Source organism: Eurypyga helias, unplaced genomic scaffold (assembly GCF_000690775.1).
Source record: "Eurypyga helias isolate BGI_N326 unplaced genomic scaffold, ASM69077v1 scaffold4139, whole genome shotgun sequence".
Taxonomy (NCBI): domain Eukaryota; kingdom Metazoa; phylum Chordata; class Aves; order Eurypygiformes; family Eurypygidae; genus Eurypyga; species Eurypyga helias.
Window position 1 is genome coordinate 121237 of NW_010273800.1, and position 13674 is coordinate 134910.

Here is a 13674-nt window from a genome sequence, read left to right on the forward strand (position 1 = left end):
TTGACCCACTGCTTGTTCCCACTTGGCTGTGGGCAGGTCTGGGAGGATGCACTGGGGAGAATAAACTGCAGTTGCCAAAACACAAACCTAAATCCATTCTTTCTTAAAAGATAGTGTCTTCATTGAACAAATCCATGAAGATATTGCGGGGAACAACAGCTCTGCATCAAAAGCGGGAATACCTGGCTGGGAAGCACAGCAGATATCTGCTCCTGAGTTCAGCAGCATGAATGGCCAATGTGATCAGAGTCACTGTGGTTTTGTTCTTCATTTCCAAAAAATAGATAAAATCTGAGATACTTTCCCAGAAATCTCCCTATCTCATCCCCCTCTCCCTGACAGGGGCTGCAGTGCAGAAATGTGTTTGAAGCCCCTTGGGCTTTTCCCATGGAGCACTCAGCTTGTTAAAATATTTGACATCAGAGTTCTTTATTACCTGCAATAAAAAGCCTCTGCTAATCTTTAACATGCAGTGTGTCAGAGAAAAAGGATTGCATTAAAAACCTGTTTATGGGAGGGTTAGTAAAACTTGTAAAAAGGAGTAAAAGTGAATGATGACTGAAAAAAAAATCACTGCTGTGACAGCAAAGGTGCTGCCTCGGCCAGATGGTGCCTGGCAAAACTGCAGAAAGACATTCCCTCTGGACTGGAACCCAGGGCTCAGTACAAGGATGAACTGGCAACTCACTCCCTCCTCACCTTTGATGCAGTGATTTCTAAGCCTGCTGCTTTTTCTCCCTCCAGTCTTAATTCAGAAGTCTCCTTCAGCAAGCCAGGCTGGAAACACATCTGCATCGCCCGGCTCAGCCTGCCTGGGGACACCGCCAGAGCCACGGCACTGCCCCATCCACCTGGCACGTGGGTCCAAACAGCGTTTCTCAAAAGCTTTCCCACTTTTATGTAGTTTGGGCAGTGTTTAAATATTACAAAACTAAGCTATCCTGAAGCATTTAGGCTTTTATATGGCTGCTGTTTACTGCAGTATCTTAATGACTTGTGGTTTTTGGTATTTTTATCTGTTCTTCCCATTGCATGAGCGGGGAACAGAGTGAAGTGTCTGTGGTCCCAGGGCGAGACAGCAGGACCATACCTCCTGCTTCAATAACCTAACAAAAGTGTTCCAGCCCTTTGGAAGCATAACTTGGTCTCGGCTCTTGTTTGAGACAAGGTCTGGGAGTGTCTGAGCTGTAATCACAGGTACATGCCTGTTCCCAGAGCTCAGCTATTGGATTTCAGACAATGGAGAGGAACAGCATCAGGTGTCGAATTTTTTTCTGCTGCTTCTACTCCACAGTCTATTTTGAATATAATTTTTATTACACTCAAAATAAACAGCAAGTGGACAAGTTCCCATGGGAATCAAGGGTCCATCCACCACTCACGCCAGTTTAGTTGAGGGGAAAGTACAGTCGCATGAGAGTCTCCAGCGCTTTTGGTGCCGGAGTGTTAAGATTTCCCCTCTTTTTATGATTTCATTATATTTACCAAAGCTGGTTCACATTAAGCCGTGAAGCAACTGCTGCATTACCCCGTGGTTGGGGAGGAAGGGGAAAGGGCTGTTTCTCCATGTCTGGCATTGCACTCTGATCCTCACCTCCCTTCCAGAGCAGGGCAGGAGCTGGGGCACAGTGGGTGTCACTCAGCTGCTGACGCCAGCAGCTCTGAGCAGGGCCTTCCATGCCTCCCTGCTGGTCAGGGGGGTGGAAGAGGCACAGGACCCTCTCCTGACCTACCCTGCATGATCCTAGAGTGGGACTGACATGTGTCTGCTGTACCCAGCTTGTTCACAGCTCCTTTGGTTTGGAAGAGGTTGTTTTGATGTATCATGGCTCTGTGTCCCACCAGCCCTGGAGAAACGTCTCCGGTGCATTGAGTGGGCTGGCAACCCCCATCTGGGAGGGAAATACCAGCTGCTTCCAATGCTGAAATGCTGAGCGCATCCTTGGACAGGAGCCTTGTTGGTCTGGGCATGACTTGGGCACCGTCACAGTGTGGTCACGACGCTGGTGCAGCTGATGGATGAACTGACCTGCGAACCCTGCGGACATGCTGGCTGTGTCGATGCTTGGCGAATGCCCCAAGGTCCCAGGTGGATATGCTCTGTGGAAGTGGTTTCTGAAGGACAGATGTTGTTGAGTGCTGGGACAGCGTGTGCTCAGACAGGGAGGATGAGAAGGAGGCCAACAATAGGATGTCTGGGACCCACAGGAAATCTCCATCCATGAGTGATGGTGATGGATTTGGTGACAAACCCAGCAAATGGCAGTGTGAGGAATGGGATGGAGATGTGGGAGCGAGTTGGTGGATGCAAAAGGCATGGGAGAGCTGGAGCATCTTCTGCAACTGCAGTCAGGAAAGCATCTGGAGTGTTCAGAAGGTGGGATTGGTGCCATCTGCAGAGATGGGTGGTGGCAGATGGAGCCAGAGGAAACCTTTGCTTGTGCCCACTTCACGCTGTATCTGTCCCTGCGAGCTACAGTGTTAGAACTTGAAGAATACCTTGGTTTTATGCTGGAAGCTGAGACCTCAGAGTGAGGACCCTGCCAGATAAGGTCTGGAGAGAAAAATTCTTTGCTGTGGTCACGTTTTTAAGAAGCCAAAAGTCAGAGCGAGGTTCTTCAAAGGCAGCGCTGGCAGCTCTGCTCTGCAGATGGGCTGCTTGCACCCACTCCCATGCATCTCCCACTCGTCAGTGCAAGCCAGGCCCACGCTGTTCGGATCTGAAATGCTTCATGTAAATCATGTGCAAAGCAGCTGGAAGAAATCAGGAGATGAGGGATTGGAAGTGGGGCTGGGATCTCAGCGAGGGTGTTAATGAGGGGTTTAGTGCAGCCTGTGGAGCCTGAGGCTTTGGTTTGGGGAGCCTGTGGCCTGGCAGGGTCCTGGGGGGTGTAACTCATCCCCCATGTCTCTGGTGGGGGTGGCACAGCTCCTGTGATTTCCAGGGGATCAGCGGTTCATCACTGGGACACCATTTAGCAGGATACTATCACTGGGGGCATAGTGTTGGCCATGCTGTGCTGACTCCACGCTCATGGGAGTGCTCAGACCTGCACCCTCTGTGCCTTCTTCCAGGTCCCAGCTTGGCCAGTGTGTCACCCTTCCACATGGCCCAGCGATGACAGACAGGCCGGGTCCGCTCCCTGGGCTCAGCCCACTCCATCATGGGTGCACCAGCTAATGCCCTGCGGATAAGCAGAGCAGAGAACCTGCTCAACGGGAAATGCAGCCTCCTCTGTGTCATGGAAATCTGCTCCCCACCTCTTGGCCTGAGGCCAAGGCTGGGCAAGGGGGAGATTAATAGATGGTAATTACTGACATCAAGGAAGCCAGGACATGACACATGGGTGGACATGGGTGGCCATGGTGCTCTGGGTGGTAACAGGCCTCTTGCAGGAGGAGTTTCCAAACTTCTGCCTAACTGCAGCGTGGTACCTCGCATGCCAGATGGAGCAGAGTGGAGGATCCTGGATTTGGGTTCTTCCTTGTCCCTCACCAGAGCCCAAAGCTGGTGTCGGTGGGACCATGTTCTCCATGTATGAGCCAGGGACATGCCCAAGTGCCTGGGCTCCCCATGCTGCCATGACTTTGCCAACAGGAGGGCGCTGGAGGCCATCCTGGTGCTGCAGACACTAAGGCTCCGTGCTTCCCAAATATCGCTGCCCTGCGTGGGCTGAGTCACCACCTCCTGGCTCTTAACCCAGCAGATGGTTTCGTCTCACACCCCGCGGCCCCATGGTATTTGCTCGCTGCTACCTTGGCAGTTGGGAGATGCTTGATGGGCTCCGGTGCCTGCCTGGGGTGTGCTGAGTCACAGAGAGCAGAAGAAATATTTCCCTTTGCACGTCCCAATTAAAACACTGAGTTTGCCTCCCGGAGCGGGGCAGAGTATCGGTGTCCCCAAACCTGCTCCAGCAGGGATTTACGGCACCCGTCGGCAGCTCCCCGACATGGTGCCTCACCCGAACATGCTGCTGGTGCTTGTCCTCCCTCGGGGGCCTCCCAGCATCTGCCGAGCGACCAGGCAGCGAGGAGGGCCCACGAGCCAAGGCGGAGGTGAATACCTCCTTTGACACCAAGAACTAGACCGAAACTATGTCAACGGAGAGAGCCAGGGCGGCTTTTCCTGTTTTTCCTGTTGGAAGCTTTGAACTGTGTCCTGCAGGGTCAGTGCATGGGGAGACACCTCGGGCTGGGATGGGGAGGGTCTGAAATCCTAGACCCTGGGAAAGGGGAGATGGATTGCTTGGGAGAGGTATCGATGGGAGAGCCCACCTGTCTCCAGGGCATTAGCCGGGAGAAGGAATTTGGGGGTGAGTAGTGACTCATGTTTTCCAGAGCGATGGATGTGGCTTGAGGCAAAGAGGACAGCAGATTTGGTGTTGGGGTGCTCTGCCTTTGAAAGGCTGCCTCTACCCTACATGCAGTGCAATTTTGGCTGGTTTAGCTGCAAGAGCATAATCTGAAAGGAAAACTATGAATGATCCAAAGCACTGGGGATCTCAAAGCACCAGTGTACCTTGAAGGGGACCCCTTGGCTGCAACCCACCTCTGGGTTTAGCTACCCCACAAGGATGTTTCAGGCTGCTGAGCCACCAGTCGGGTGGCCCAAAGACAAGAGGAAGAAAGCAATGAATGTACACAGCTAAAGGTGCAGGGCGTGAGGGCAGATTTTAGGGGCACGGGTTTTCCCAGGGCTTGGTAATCCATTCTCCTGCTCTTGTACAAAGAGCCCAGAACAGACCTCAAAGTTCTCAGCCCTCAGTCCTGTGCAGACAGTGGGCAAAATCTGCTGGGAGAGGGTAAAACCCCAGCTCAGGAAGGGCAGGTAAAACCTTGGGGCCACTCCTCACGCAGATTCAATCCCCTCCCCGCAAGCGCTGCAGTCTGACTTTATGGCTACAGCTGTAAAGATAGAAAAGCCGATAGCATGGGACTGTTTCTCCTGGCATACAGAAAGGTGTTTTATAGTGCGGTTTGTTTTTCTGCTGGTGGAGCAAGGGGCAGGTCACGTTGTGTAAGGGGGCATCTGCAGGAGAAGCAGGGGAGCAGTGCTGGGTGGTTAAATCATCTGTAATGGAGAAGCTGGGCCCTGGGCCAGCAACATATCCCCCATCACCAAAAGCGTACATGCAAAATAAATGCTGTTCTGCTGGTCTGGGAGTATCTCATGGGTTTGTTGACGCAGACAGGTTGGTCTAGGCTTGCACCTTGCCCCGTCCAGAACTCGTGCAGGTGGCCCAAGAGGCACTGGGTCTCCTCAGGGTGCCCTTACCCTGCCACTCCCCGCCCAGTAGGGTTATTACTGCAGCAAATGGGTTTATTGGTGTCAGGCTGCACAGTGGTAGTTGTAGTGGCCAACGGAAATGGCTGTCAGGTCCAGGCTGGTCCACCAGACACTGCTCGCCTATTTGTATTCTTCTGCTGACATCTAGCGTGTGGAAACCTGTAACACAGTGCGCTGAGCACGTTGGGAAAACTGGATATGGGACAAATGGCAGTTTCTTGCCCTGTTCATGGCCAAACAGGCACCAGCATCTTCCTCTGGTTCCTCTGTGGGAGCCTCAGTGACCCAGGTGACCACCAGTATTGGGGATGGGGCCCTGCAGGCTGGTGCTGACTGGTATTTTCAGGAAGAGCTGCTGGAAATTAATCCTAGCCAGAGCAGGAGAATGAATTTGAAGTGCATTATTATCTAAACTCCTGCTCAACACATCCTGTTTTGATAGGTGGTGAATGTGCCAGTGAAAATAAGGAGCAGTGGCTCCCTGAGTTTGTCCTCTTTACTTCTAATTTGAACCTATGGTCTTGTCTCCAAACGTTATCTCAGGTCAGTGGGTACTCCTGTCAAAATAAGTAATTTCTAATGTCTGCCAGTGAATAATGCTTATTAATGTTCTTAGTGTTCTTGCCATCTTCCTTGATACACAAGTGTTGGGAGCTGCAGGGTGCTGATGGTGCCCCACGGAGGGGGTTGGCAACCGTGGCTCCTTCTCCCGATGCTGCACTGAACCCATGAGCTGGAGGAGGCTCCTGGGGGGCCACAGTGGTAACCTCTGGAGGTGACAGGTAACACTGACTAGTCTTAGCATTGCCCCCTGTACATTTCCCCTCTTGGTAATTCTTTTCATTTCATTGTGTTTCTCCTACCTTGTGATAGGACGCACCTTTTGGCATGGAGGGCTGGTACCTCTTTATCACTCCTCCAGCATTCAACGGGCTGGTCCTGAGCACCCAAAATGACCCACTCAGGCTGTTGCTGTGGGATGAGGTGGGGAAGCTCTGCACACCCCAAAGGTGTGTGGACACCTTTGAGGACAGAGGGGACCACAACTCAGACCTGCCCTGTGTCCTGAATGGTCTTGACCCTGTGGTTGCTGGCACAGATCACAGCATCCGCAGGCAAAGGTGCCCTGGGGCTGGGCACGCCGGCACCCTGCGGGGGCACCCACTCCTACCCTGCGGGAGAGGGACAGTCCCTCGTTCCAGCCCAGTCACAGTAAATCCTCCTAACGCTGCTATGGGGCATCTGGTGGCTTCAGGGCTCTGTCATGTCACATCACAGGATGGAGACAGGCAAGTGCTCCTCTGTCCTTGCACGTAAAATGTGCTTTAAGATAAAAAGGGCTGTGGGAAATCTCACACTGAACCATTTACACCGCTGTTCACATGACTTTATTTTGTAAAATACCTCTCAAATCTTGCCAGAAGTCAAGGTTTATTTCCCCATCCTGAGGGTATTTAATCCTCATGTCATTAACTTTCATTTTAATGTACAATTGCAGAGGAGAAAATAAGCAAAATATTTTGTCTTAGGGAAAAGATCAGATATAAATTTATCCTGAAGCCATCGGAGATGCTTATCAACATGTTTTTCTCTTTCCCAGCTTCATGAGCTTGCAGAAGAACCTGTTTTGCTTGACTTTGGCTTTCTGAGAGAAGAAATGACTGCGGGAGATATTTGGTTGGGTATCAAGTCCCTGCTCAGGACGGGTTGATTTGAGCATGGGATAGGAAACAAAAAGCATCACTGTGTGGGATCACGTTGGGGCACTCTGGGCAACAGAAGGACTTGGCTGTAAAAACACGAGATTTTTTTCCCCCAATTTATGCAGGAAAACATCCTCTGAGTGGGACCAAATTTATTTCTGTAGTGGAAGCCTTTTTCTTGCTTTCAGTTACAACCAGCCTAAGTTTACAAAATCAAAAAAAGGTGTAGGTATTAATCCAAATCTCACCTTCTTCCTCAGACTTTGCTGAGGCTGTACCCCAGGCACAGGGCTGTTGGGGGCAGAGCACATCAGGGTGTTCGATCGGCCCCATCCGCGAGCGCTGCTCTGGGTCATGGGTGAAAACTAAGACTGCTACACTTGCTTTTTTGCAAAGCTGGAATGAACTTTGCTTAAAAACTGCTTGAAAACTGAACTTTTTCCAAAATGAACTTTTGCCAAACATCATGTCAGCAAAAAACAATAGGAAAGGGCAGTTATTTTTTCCCATTTTGGTACTTTTTCAGAAATCATTCCCTCATGTTTCCTACTCTCCGTATGAGGTTAAAGAAGGAGAAAAATGCCCCAGACGCTGCAGGGAGAAGCACAGAGAGTGATGGAGGTGGAAGTGGGAAGGCTGAGATGGTGTGGGGGGCAGATGAGGCTGAGCAAGCAGATTCCTCGCAGAGCTGCTGTGCCGTGGCGAGGACAGAGTTAAGCTGCAGCGTTGGTGGAAGGAGCTCAGGTGTGGCTCTGCTTTCCTTCCTGGCCTCCAGGATTACAGCACCGCTTGCCAGGCTCTGGGAAGAGGTTACAGAATGCCTCTCCCAGGAGAGCCGCCCCCAAACGTGGGGCATGAAGGTCCCATCCCTGCAGTGGGGGCCAGTGAGGGCAGCACCTTCCCTGGGGACAAAGCTGGCCCAAAGGACATTGTCAGTGGGGAAGGTGAAGCAGATGGTGCACCCAGATTTGCCCTGAACACGCTGGTTTTGAATGACTCCAAGGAAGCAGCCAGTGCTCAGGAGAGCAAAAAGGATGATATTTACTGTGACTGCTGCTTGGTGGTGGAGGAGGTGGTGGTGGAGGAGAAGCTGGTGGTGACATCCTGCCTCACCTGCCCAGCGTACCACCAGGCTGCCCTGGGGAGCAGCCAGCTGCTGAGCCGCTGGACGTGCAGCCCCTCTGAGGACACTGAGACGTTGATCTGCAGGTTAGAGCACTTACCTCTATAACCAGACCCATGGTCGTGAGTGAACAGCCCAGGTAAGTGAAGAGTAAATGGTTTTAGGTTTAACCCAAGAAGCAAGTAAGTGGGAAAGACTGAGGTTTGACAAATTACTTGCTTTGTCCTTTCTCTGGATTTACTTTCTCCCCCTGGGAGGGGTGGGGGCTCCAATTCTGAAACAAGTGGTTGCCACCAGTGTGGGTGTGGAAATTTTAATCAAACATCTGGTGCTGTGCATTTAGCAGATGTTGTGGCCAGTGCTGTGCAAAGGGCATCCTGTGCTGTGCCTGCTGCCCTGGCTACCTGAAAAGCTCTGCTGACATGTGAGCGTCAAACGGCCTGAGGTGTGAGTCCAGGTCTTCAGAGACCTCAGTGGCCTTGCTTTGGCAGGCATCCCTCTAGCCCAGATTCAAGTACCTGGCCCGAGATGCCCTAGAGCATCTGGCAGGGCTGGACCACACACTGGTTCCCTGGGTTCCCTGACTGTTTGGTAGCTTTTCTTCCATCCCTCCCCAGTTTCAGGCTGGAAAGTGTATTTGAATCCCTCCCTCCAGGTGAGAGCTTCGATGGGGTGGCTGTTTTATACTCCTCTTCCAGCACCTTTTAAAATCATGGATGGCAGGATTGCATTCCCAAGGGCACATTGCCTGCCTTCATTTATTAACAAACGCTTTATTTCCTGCTGCTGGTAGAGAGCTTTCTTAAGCTTTGAGGGAAGAAGGCAAAGCTGGACAATATAGGTGATGTCTTCTGGTTTTGTTAAAAAGGTGCAGTCATCCAAGTTGGATGGTGACACCGTCCTTTTTGCTGGAGAGGACTCCACTCCAGCTCTGGGCATCCAACACCTGCCACAGGGCTCAGAGAGTTTCCTCTCCTTGGTCTTCTGGCCCCAGAGAGGGTTGGGTCAGTGACGGCTCTCTGGTTTGTTCACAGGACAAACTTCCTCAGACCCACCTGGAGTATGACTGGAAGCCAAAGTCTCTTGAGAAAGCAATTCTCAGACTATAGAAGAACACACAGTCTATCACGATAAGGCAGAACAGAGCTGTCCATAAAACTATGATCATCACAATTCTGCCCAATTTCTGTCAATTGGCTCCTGGGGGGCACCAGCAGAGACCCACACACAGATCCTGGTGGAGGATGAGAACAGGGCTTAGTCTGTGGTGAGGCAGATTTTAGATTAGGATGTGTTTTCGGGAGAAGCCTGTAGCAGGGGATTGACTGGATGGTTTCTTGCAGTTCAATCTGTGTTAAAGCCAAGTGAGCTAAGAATGAATTGGTCTAAAATTTACCATTTTGACTGACATCTGAGGGATGAAGCCAGCGTGACAGGCTATACCATGACTTAGAAAGCCAAGGCTCCCTGGGCTCCCTGGGCTCATACTATGTGTTGATTTGGCTTTCAAGTGCCTCTGTAATGCACAGTTCATGGGGTTACTCCCAAACACCGATCCCTTGGTGCTTTGGGCTTTAGGAATCACAGAAGAACAGGTTCACTAAAGTTGGAAAAGACCTATAAGATCATCTAGTCCAACCATCAGCCCAACACTACCATACCCACCAGACCATCTCAAGCGCCACGTCTACACATTCTGCCCACTGTTTCTATAAGAAATAATTCCTACCTGAAAACAGGAGACAGGTCAGTTCAGTACCCCAAATGCACTGCAGCATCCATGCTTGAGCCCCCATCGCTGCTGATATTCGGGGTACAAAGATCTGCTCAGAGCACAAGCAAGGCTTGATTGAGGAGAATAAGCTCAGACCGGAGAAGATGCCTGCTCACACAAAGAAGTGCCTCTTTTTAAAGGTAGGGTAGTTTGAGGTGTCTCCTATGGCAGTGGCTGGAGGGATGGGGTGTCCAGGGAGCAGTGCCTGCTGCCCACAGCAGGGTGCCATACCCACCTGCAAGAGGCCCTGTACCACAGTCTAAAACAAGGGAATCTTTTTGTTTATTTTGTGGATAGGAGTGCTGTGAATTCAGGAAGAGTTCCAGGGTTTACATCGGGCTGAAGGACAAACTGTCTCCAGTCAGGTAGGTCACCATGGAGCCTGACATCTGCTTGTACTTATCAAAGCTGCACTTGAGGGCATGTGCTTGCTCATAAACAGCTCTGTGCTGTCACCAAGTGGAAAAAGCAAAGGCCCGAAAAGTTGCACGTGAGCCAGGCTAAAGCCCACCATACTGCCCTGTCTCTGTGATAAGATCATCGCTTCGGACTTGCAACGTTACACTGGCTGCTGTGACAGCAAGCACATCAGGCCAGGAACTTCCTGAATTTTTTTCATTTACTGAAACTGGAACTTTTTCAGAGGTCCTGATAAAAATTCCCTTAAGAACAGGTTTCAAAGCCAGGAGGGACATTCTTGTCAGACCTAGAGAGAATGAGAAACAGCCAGATAAAAAGGGCGTGAACTCATGGTGTGAGGAACAGAGACCAAACTCCTGCTCATCTCACTCAAGACGAGATGCATGAACCCACCGTCCTGGTAAGTCCCCCGAGACTGGGGTCAGGCCGGGAGCTAACTCTGCTTTATCTTCTGGTGAATAATTTCATGTCTCATCTTGACAGGGAATTGGAAAATGGTGGTGATTACAAGATGTTTTCAGAGCTGACAGTGCTGTTCCTTGCCTGGCTTTAGTGACAGGTTGTGATGAGGCATTAGCGGGTTACAGGATGATCAAAGGGAGAGGGGAGGAATTCCCCAGACCAGGAGGGGTGCTGGGTCTCACTCCTACACCACCCTAGAGCAGAGGGCAAGAAAGACCAGGGGTTTCTGCCTCCCCCCTTTAGCTTTGTCTTGGTCTTTCTTTAAAATGATAAACAGCAGCAGTCAGATGATAATGATTTAGGATGTGGAAAGCCTGAGCTTTATCGGCATCCCTATCCCTGCTGCTTTTAAGTCCCCCGTAGAATTCCCAGGAGCAGCAAGATACAAGCTGTCTTGAGTTTGTACCCACTCAAGGTAATGTGGCTGAGCCTCATAAATCCCACCGGTTTATACATATCTGCCCAGTTTCCTCAGCAAAGGAAAAGATACCAGGTAGCAGCTGCGATGAAAAGGGCTTGAGCTGAGTGGGGTCAATCCCAAAAAGCACTTTGTACCCTGAATGTCAGCAGAGATGGGGGCTCAAGCACAGATGCTGCAGTGCATTTGGGGTGCTGAACTGCCCTGTCTCCTGTTTTCAGGCAGGGATTATTTCTCACAGAAACAGCGGCCAAGGCAGCTCTGTAAAACAGCTGGAATGCCTCTAGGCGGCATGAGAGCATATCTGATCAGTGTGGGACACGCAGCCCTTGCTTCTGCCCAGCTCTGCACAAACCACTTCAGATCCCGGCTGGGGAGTCCTTTCTGATCGCTGTCCCCCATCGACATACGTGGCCGTGGGTTGGAGGTAGCAGGGGGTGCTGTGCGGAGCAGTGGTTTTAACAGTGACCTGCCTTTTAGGAGGATGTGGAGGTTGGCAAGAGATTTCTGGAGACTGATTGAAATCCATCTCACCTGTCTTGGACACACACCTCTGTCAGCGGCGGAGCAGCAGGCTCTGGAGGTACCTGTCTCCTTCCACTACAGCAGAGAGAGCCTCAGGGACTGGCTTAGACTCATAAGGACACTTAGGAAAGAAAATCCAGATTAGGTAAAGGTTTATGGATTAAAGTTCTTGGTAGGAGACACTTACAAGGAATTCAGTTTACTTTCATTCATTTAAGGAGAACTGAGCTGAGTCATGGCCATTTAAATTCTGGTAGAAGCGGTTCCAAGAAGTTTAACATGGCTTATCTTAATCCACTTGAAAAATCAATTCAGATTAATTTTCTTGAGTGTCTTGCACAGTTTGTCTTTGATTTTTCACATGTTAATTAGTTTTTATTGTGCATGGCTGAAACATAGCATGACCGCAGCTTCCATCAGTCACAGAAGGTGCTCTTGTGGTTATGTGTAGACTTTAAATACAAAGCTCCTATGTTGGGTAGCCAGGGTGGAGAATGCTCTGGATGGGTCCTGTTAACCATTTCACAGAATCACTGTGGTTAGCACAGCAGTCTCGAGTTAGCTGGAGTTCTCGAGTTCAGCTCGCCTGCTCAGGGAAGGATCGACTGGGGCAGGCTGCTCAGGGCTGTGTTTGGGTTTGGGTATCTGCAAGGATGGAGACTCCAAAACCTCTCTTGTAACCTTTTCCAATATTTAACCACCATTAGAGCAAAAAAGGTTTCTCTTATGTTTCAAACCCACGCTTTTCTATTTTTCTGTTTCCCTTAGCATGTGATGTAGAGCTGGAGAAAACCAAAAATTGACCAGCACTGGTCCCTGGGAACAGCCGTACCCATAACATCCTGGAAGATTTGAACACTGGCATCAAGTGCTGTCTGACAAGAGTTTGTACTTTAGCCACTGCTTTTTCAAGGGTGAGATATCTGGAGCTTATCTTGAGTTTGGCTTGACTTACAGAAGCACTGACCAAACAGGTTTGGAAAGCAACAGCTGCACCTAAGGGAACAACTTCTCCTGGAGCATTCTGCAGAATGAGAGAGGATGTTCTTCATGGCACAGTGATGTGGAGATGCCCCTCAAAACAGCCATGTTTGGTAGGATAGGGGTTTACCAAACTACTCCAGCAGGACCTTGTCCTTTTACAGGGTCACCTATGATGACATGAACTTGATGCACCAGTTTGCGTATGATTTTGCTGAGCCTTTCTACCCTGACTTTTGGCTTTGAAAAGAACTGTCAGGATAACGTGGCTGGGGAAGATGCTGAGAAGATCCCAGCCTCCTTGCATTCCTCTGGGGAGTTTCTCCCTTGAAAGTATCTGAATCAGAACTGGCCAGTGCTTGGTTATCGTGTGATGCCAATACTTCTGCTGCAGGTAGCTGGGGGAAGCAGGGAGAGCTGTTTCAATAAAGACTCTTGCAACCAAATGTGGTTCTGAGCATCCCATATTTAGAGGTGCACAGGACTTGTGAGTTCAGGCAGTTGCTTGTCCAGGGGTCAGTGCAGATTGCTCCCAGTAGCATAGCCATTAATATGCTGTTTAGTATGCGTTAGAGCCTTTTTTTTTGCTGCACCAAGGATGGTGGTGTGTCACTGCCCTGCCATGTTGGTGTCCCCATGCTGGTGTCAGCGAGCAGACAGAAGCCAGGCAGACCAGGGTTGTGCTGCCCTTTTCCCTGCTGTGCCTGGGTCAGCGCTCTCAGCCCCCAGCTCAGTTCTCAGTTGGGATCAGGGCACAGTGGGGCGGTGAGAGGTCCCCCGGTCCTCCCACCCCAGGTCTGCACCGAGAACAAGGAGCCATGACCGAGGCTGGAGCAGGCGAGAGTCCTTCCAGGGTGTGCAGAGCAGCCCCAAACTTCCTTCCTTCTTTCTCCAAAGGTGACTGGGAAGCGCTGGTGGGGCGCCGGGGGGAGCAGAGGCTGCCGGAGCGTGGGAGCGCAGAGGGTGATGCGGGGAAGGCAG

At 50.8% G+C, this 13674-nt stretch overlaps 1 protein-coding gene across 1 annotated transcript; it reads left to right on the forward strand.

Annotated features, from left to right (window-relative positions):
* The first annotated feature begins 7807 nt into the window (after positions 1-7807).
* Positions 7808-12939, forward strand: LOC104515579 (tripartite motif-containing protein 16-like protein). The gene is given in 3 exon segments (XM_010159602.1): positions 7808-8199; positions 12493-12839; positions 12842-12939. Coding segments are annotated over 3 exon segments (837 nt in total).
* Positions 12940-13674: the final 735 nt, after the last annotated feature.